This window comes from Pteropus alecto, unplaced genomic scaffold (assembly GCF_000325575.1).
Source record: "Pteropus alecto unplaced genomic scaffold, ASM32557v1 scaffold20, whole genome shotgun sequence".
Classification (NCBI taxonomy): domain Eukaryota; kingdom Metazoa; phylum Chordata; class Mammalia; order Chiroptera; family Pteropodidae; genus Pteropus; species Pteropus alecto.
This window is the reverse complement of record NW_006436298.1, coordinates 24,101,071-24,108,713: the sequence shown is the minus strand read 5'-3', so window position 1 is coordinate 24,108,713 and position 7,643 is coordinate 24,101,071. Positions and strand designations below refer to the sequence as shown.

The 7,643-nt window shown below is 31.6% G+C and overlaps 1 protein-coding gene across 3 annotated transcripts in view; it reads right to left on the bottom strand.

Moving 5' to 3' along the window:
- Nucleotides 1-1,321: 1,321 nt before the first annotated feature.
- The window catches only part of SLF1 (SMC5-SMC6 complex localization factor 1), a 64,221-nt gene continuing 57,899 nt past the window's right edge, over nucleotides 1,322-7,643 (bottom strand). For 2 of the 3 annotated variants that reach the window (XM_006913221.3, XM_015590472.2), the window contains 4 exons: nucleotides 7,438-7,571; nucleotides 5,415-5,507; nucleotides 4,824-5,006; nucleotides 1,322-2,285 (listed from right to left, as the gene is read on the bottom strand). In XM_006913221.3, coding sequence (XP_006913283.1) covers nucleotides 1,804-2,285; nucleotides 4,824-5,006; nucleotides 5,415-5,507; nucleotides 7,438-7,571 — 892 coding nt within the window. In that variant the 3' untranslated portion in view covers nucleotides 1,322-1,803. The remainder of the gene's footprint in view (nucleotides 2,286-4,823; nucleotides 5,007-5,414; nucleotides 5,508-7,437; nucleotides 7,572-7,643) is intronic. The other variant, XM_025047662.1, reaches the window with a different exon arrangement.

Sequence of the window (7,643 nt, the reverse complement as noted above, 5' to 3'; positions counted from 1 at the left end):
CCTCAGTGGCATTTGAGTGTTTAATACCTCATTTATCACGGCTTGTAGAAGCTGGCAGATAGAACAGTTTTGAAATATAACTATTAGTTGCAACTAAATGACTATTTCTTATGAAGATCAAATTTAAAAATTTTTTCTTAGCAATGCAAAACCCTAATTTGTGATGTTCATTATTTCATTAACTTATAATTGTTATCAACTTAAGAATTACTATTTTGCTTTTTACTTAAATGATGCATTATAACTAAAAGAGGAGTTAACTAGAAGGGAAATAACATTTATTAGTGCCATATAAGACAACAGGCTAACTTAGTTCTATTACGACAGATACTCGGTGCTTTTTCCATTTGACAGGTAAGAAAACCATAGCTCAGAAAGAAACCTGCATTGCAATTTCGTTAATAAAAATTAGACAAGGATTTGAAACTATGCCTGTCTGATGTCAAAGTCTGTGTTTTCAAGTTTATATTAGTTTACTAAGCAAACATTATTCCAGATGCCTTCACAATAAAGTAAAGAGGTTACTCTCTGGAATAAAAATGTTCTATTCATCATCTGGGGAAACACTTTACTCTGAGAATTTTAATTTTCTTTAGATAGTCTCCTTTCATCAGGTTTTCTCTGATACTTTGGCAGATTAAGATTAAAAAGGACTTGTATGATGTCGTATTTGAAGGCTAACTAAAACAAAACTAATATTTATTTTTTGCAGTACGTGTAAAAAATTACTAATACAAAAATACAGAATAAAAGCCTTAATTTTTATTTAGAGCTGATATACTAATAAGGCAGTTTTCAGTTTAGATTATAAACCCAGTAATAAAACACTCAGCATCTGTATCTTGTTAAAAGATTATTTTCAAGATAAAACTAAAGTGTGCTTCTTCAGCAGATTAATCGCTGTGAGATCATCACTTTAGTTACATAAAGGCTAAATGGAAGTTTTAATGTTTCTTTTCCAGCTGTATCACAATGTAACTTATTCCCACTAGTGAAGCAACTTCAATTTCAAAAGTGGTTATTATCCACACCCTTTTAGTTTTACTATAAATTGCTATTAGGAAAAAAACTGCAAACTGAAACATTACTACTCTGTAAATTCACACTGTACATCAAGATTTTAGATAATCTCAAATCTATTACTTGTTATTTGTAATCTTAATATTTAATACAACTTATTATGTGGAATGTTTTCACTTACAGAATACTGGTTACACAGAGTAGAAACACACTTTGTACACGGACTGCTAAAATAAAATAAATCAAGAGATCATACTGTCAAACTGCACATTCAATGCATTTAAAAACCAAAAGAATATTATTAATGTAAATTTTAGAAATGTTTATTTTTAGAAACACAAAACTGAAATGAGTAGTTTAGTCCAACTGCCTACAAAGAAACAGGGAGCTTCATGTGTATAGGTGCACATTTGCATGAATATCCTTGACATGATTCTAAGACCTAGAACACCTAAAATAGAGGACATTACATTTCAATTTGAAAAAAATATTTAAATTAAAATTTTTTACATATACGATATAAATAAATAATAATCACTTTCAGAACAAAAAGTAATCATAAAGATTAAAGAAAGCCATATATACCAAACAAAACTATTTTTTTACTTTCGAGTCAAATTCTATACTGGAAAAAGAAGAACCAGTATTATAGTTTTGCAGAAGTTAAGTGCTTTTAGCAAGGCTGCAAATTCTGTCAATAAACCAAATCAATATTTGTTAATAAGCTATAAAACCCTTATAAATGACAAAGCAAGTTGAGCAGGTTCATATTTTTTGGCATCATCATGAAAACTCGGCAACTGACCGACACATCATTTCCAATGTCACCAATAAGGCCTCAGTGTGTACTCCAGGAGACACCTTTAAATTCTCAGGCAGTTCCTTAAGAATATTTGGAAGCTTCAGCAATGTCTTAATATTTCTAGCATAAAGATCCAATAACCAGTCACTATGAGCACTGGTGGTTTCCTTATAATTCTTACAAGCCATAAGCAGTTCGTTTAGATGAGTTAACCCTTTGAAAGCTAAGAGGAACTCTGAAGATAAATCAAAAATTGAACAAAAATTCAGCAACATCCTACTAAGTAAAAATGAGCCGAATTCAAGCTGTTGGTGGTAAAACTGTTTCTCTGCTTGCGCATGAAAGTTCTCCACTGTATCTTCTATTTTTGTAATAGCAAATAGTTCTTCCTTGATTTGAGATGATAACACATAATCTAAGGGCAATTCCCCCTTAGAGTTCCTCTGCTGTAAAAGCACTGGGCCTGTGAAAAAGAGAACGCAAAATGTTAAGAGTAAAACATTTTTACTTTAGCAGCTTAACAGCTGTTTTCTCTTTTTTTTTTCCCCTAAAACATCCAGGGCTCCGTTTACAATAATACTCTGTACTAATTCGTCGACATAATTAATTGGCTATATATACACATACTGACTGCTTAATAAAAGTGCATTTAAAAAAACTTAAATCCTAGTGAACTGCCTAATAATGAGTTGCATAAAAGTACATGCCTTATAGTTCAACATGATTATAGATTGAAAAAAACTTTTATGAAACTTCATAAATTGTCATCTTGAAATAAGAATTACAGTGTTCCCAGAAGAATAAAATATATTCATCTTAAATTCTGTATAAGAGTCTTAAAGGTATCCTATATCACCAAGAGGAAAAAGTAGTGTCCCTTTCCATTGGTGACGGGCTACTGTAGCTGTGCAAAGACTGTAAAAACTTGCACGAACACAGAACACATTTTTCACTTACCCTTGCCTGTGTTCATATTTTAGTACAAGTAACTGATTTACAAAAAAATAAAATGTTAACTTTCTTGGGTCACACTCAAGATTTTATCCATCTACTATAGTTAAATCATATAACCATCTACTTAGAAACTATGGAGATAGAGTTTATCCTCTAGGTAGTAAAGGATGATGGAGGAACAAAACAATAACTCATGATATGGTCACATAGCAAAGTCCTAACTATGTCAGTCGAGTCCTATATTAATTTATGCATTTTGCCATAAAAATGTTATAAAAAATATAAAGGTTTTAGTAGTAGCAGACATAATCAGAAGGTCCTACCGTACAACATATATCACATTGTCAGAGACAGAACAGACTATAGCTGCTAAAACTCTTAATGATGAGTCTAATCAGACTTATGTAGTGATCTAGATAAAAAATGTATTTAATATAAAAGATCAACCACTGATTCATGTGTGATTTATGAAAAAAAGAATTCTAAATCAATATTAGGTTTCTTTTCATTTGTTGATATTTCAAAAAAAATGCTCTAAGTTACTCCTGTTAAAAAATACAACAAAATTACAGATACAAGTTACCAAAAGTAATCAAAAGTTTTAAAAACAAATAAATTCTTAAAATTACTGCTCTCAAGATTCAGTGACTCACAATGAAGAACTAATATAGTTATTATAATGATGATATCAAACCATTTGATAAGTCTAAACTCAGAATACAACTAAGGCAAAGATAAGCCTGTAAGATTGCTAAAGGACCCTTATTAATACAAGTACAAGTAGATTTCCTCTCTTAGGACAAGAGACTCATCTTCACCAAGGACCCTAGAAAAATTCACATTGGTTGGTATGCCAGGCTCTTCTGAAGAGTTGGACTTAATATAATATTGGCTTTTATATCACTTACACCATTTGAAGCAAGGCCAAATATTGGCTTGGAGTCAGCTACATGGTTAAATAGAAAAATAAAACATTTAGAACATTATGTTTCAGTAAACATGTAATACCAAAAAAATGGAAAACTGAAAAATATATTGATTGTGAAATGGTATCAGTAAAACAGACACACTAAGGCCTTTAGGGGGCAGGAGAAGACTATAAATAACTAAACATCTTAAACTACCATGCTATATAGCCTTTCTTAGAGATAATATATATGTACATAGTACAAAGACATATAAAGAAAACATGCCTTTTATTTTCATGCAGAATCAAACAACTTTAATTATGGGAGAGAATCATTTTATATTTCAAGTTAAAATTGGTACAAAAACCAGAAAATTTATATAAATCTTTACTTCTGCATTATAAGCTGCTCATCAGTTTTCCTTTCTTTTAAAACACAAATCAGTTTTTAATATTTTGATGTAAAAATTATTCAGTTCAAAAGTAAGAAGAATGTCACTGAAAAGGGGGGAGTTCTAAAAGCAGATGAAAAAAATCAGAAAAAGCAGTAGGTGAATATTAAGCTCAAGTTACCTATCACAAAACCCCTGCACAACAGTTATCATTTGAAAATCCTTCTACTTTAACTTAATTGACTGCAAAATGTAATGAAGAAAAGACAGTCTAGGATACCCTTTTTTTATAGTCTATAAAGAAATGACTCATAAAAAAAGATTAATTGAGTTAGCATTATATACAGGAAATGAAACAAGAATGAAAAATCCAAGTAATCACAACTGAACATTTATATCCATTTATTAATAAGCTTTCAAAAATGGCTTTTCTACAAAGACATTACTCTTTAAGTAAAAAGATTAATATTTAAAACCAACACACTCAATTCAAAATACGTTCTCATATATACAAACCTAAATAGGCTTAATAACACAAAAATATATACAAATTATGAAAAGGATTTTCCTCTTCTAAATGAAAGGTGTTTATGTTCTAAAAGACTTTTTATCTTTACTTCTTCATTAATATAAAATAAAGGCATCTCTCCTTATAGATCTTGAATATATAAAATGCTATCTACCTCTGAGAGATTCATCAAACAAACTGGATAATTTATCAAAACCCATTTAGCATAAACGTACTCACCCCCATGCTGGAGTAGCAGCTTGCCAATTTCTACATGTCCGTTTGACAGTGCATCATGCAAAGGAGTCACCCCGTCCACTTGAGTGAGCAGATCTACCTCTGGACAACGTTGCAAAATTTCCTGGACACACACTGTGTTGCCATAGTTACAGGCTTCATGCAAAGGCGTCCAGCCAGCATTGTCTAAATTAGAAATCAAGACAAGTTTTAAATCAGCAAAAGTAGGACTTTTGGTAGTGAAGTATTGATATTCTACTTCCTTTGTCAGTGTGACTTTCTAGGTGCTTCACATACAAATAGAATGCTTTGATAAAAATGCCTAGGACATAATCATATTTATAACTGTAAGAAAAATAAAACAATTTAAAAAAAAACTGATGTTGGGATCTGATCAAAATATGAATACTAAAATATGTTTCTGCACTATTAGCTATAAATCAATATATGATGAATTTCTTGGTTTTGCTACTGGTAATATTCTACATACATTAGGTAAATATACTTACGTGGTTTTTCTTAATGCAGACATTTAACTATTTAATAATACAAATATTAACATATTGGATTAGACCACAAATATTTAGAACTTACCTTTAACATTGATGTCTATTCCTGGCAAAGAGAGAAGAAGAATCAATTTTTCCACTTGGTTATTTATGCAAGCTCTATGCAGGGCTGTTTCTCCTGCCATAAAATATTAATAGATTATTCCAGAGAAGACAAGATATCAACTAAAGAAAATAATCAAAGGGCATGAACTAGGAGATCTGGCCCTATGCCAGAAAATTATTTATTGAGTTTTCTTTTTGACTGTTTTAAACATCTCTTGTGTTAAGGAAAAAAAAAAAAAAAAAGAGGAGGAGGGAACCCCACCAATCCATAGAGCTTCTATTCTATCAGCAATTCAGCAATGAAATTCTACTGCAAAAGGTTTAACACAGGCATTGTCTCCCCCTAGTTCAAGGTTTAAAGCTTCAACCCTGCTATAAAATCCCCAAATGATCAGAGAACACCAAAAATACTGGGTTTTGCAGCAATAAAAGTTTAGAGTGCAACTGCACTCTCTTAAATTTATTCATGAACCTACGTTAAATGTATGGCTCTTTTTTACACAGCATTTATAGCTTAATTCAAATGAATGTTTCTGGCTAAGCACGAGTGCCTCTACACACTCAAGTATAATTCAGAACTTCAAATCCATTAACAGATGGTTTGCTGCTTCTCAATAAGCTGTCTGGCTTGGCTACAGCAGCACAGAGAAGGAGAAATGGGGGAATCTTAATATAAACACACACACACACACACACACACACACACACACAAATCCTAGTACCATTTAAAGCTGAACAAGGGTGACAAACAGAACGGCAAAGTTTTTTCTAGGAGGTATGCAATTAGTGCCTGCTGGCTAAAATTGTCTATATCCATCTCTGTTATAATCAAAGTTAATAAGATGTGATAATTTGATGTAAGGTGAATTTAAAAAAAAAACTTAAAAGTGATTGTTTAGAAAACAAATCAAACACAGAATCAAATTCTTTCTTGCTATAAAATACCAAGCACATTTTTACAGTGTTCTGTTTTACAGATTATCTCTAATTTCTACCAAAACATTTCTTTTACATGCATTGAAAACCTTTTGAAGTTTTCCTCTACTATTTTTCAATTCTCTTCCTCCCTCCCAGTTCCTTCTGCTGTTCAGACTAAAGTCATTCATATTCATTTTAGTTTCTGATACAATAAACAAAGAAAAAAGACAGTTTTGTAAATTTAATATCTGAGCTCTCATTTAATACATTTTTCACATTTTGAGCCAAATGGGCAGTTATTTTGAATTTGTGATATGCAATTATGAACTTAAATCATGTAGAAAGGTTATAAGAGCTTCACTGTTACTGTTTCCACTGGTATCATAATGATAATTTTGTATTAAAAACACGCTATAGCTCATAAACAAAAGACTCAGCAATTTACATTGGCCAAGTATAGACTCTCAAAAGGTAACTTATATTTGTGAGTTAAGAGGAGCCTAAGTAGAAGAGGTACTGGAGTGAATTATTACAACATTATTCTTGTTACTCCATCTTTTAGGTACTTAGGTTCCAGTATAGTTAGAACCAAAAGCCAAATACATTTCATAGTCTGGGCTCAATGCCTGGAAGAAAAGAGTCCATATGCTTAACACAGCTATGTAACATAGCCTACTCCTCATTCTTTGTTCACAAAATGTCTAGGACTGAAAGAGATGAAGATTGAATTATACTTTCAAATCCAAAGACACACTAATCTTAAGCAGCACAGGTTGAGGTGGAATAGAAAAGTAAGGCGGGTAAATCTGGAAAGAGCTTGATGGGAGTTATGCACTGTGTTTAGTATCTGGAGAGGCAGGGGGAGAAAAGAAGGGAAGGAATACTCTATTATACTGGGAATCACAGTCGCTTTCTTTGTATAAATGACAGTTTCAAAAATAATATGCTATCCAGGAAGGTACTTCCTGGACCTAGTCCAATATTTAAGTTCAAGTATTCTTCAAGGCCAATGTGTAAAACCTGCAAATACTGGGTAGAATCATGAAAAAGTTCCTAGCATAAGTTAATTTAGATACTTGGAATACCTTTTAAATTAGTCTTGTGGAAATTCATCTTTGTAACTAAAGAGGGGCAATTCTCTTTGGAACATGACAATTCTCCTTCAGACTTCTTTTTCAGTCTTTTTAATGATGAAGAATGTTTAGCAAGGTTAAGTTCTCTGAAAAATAAGAAATAATGGAAGTTTGTTTTTCACAAGGACATGACATTATACATTAAATGAGTATTTTAG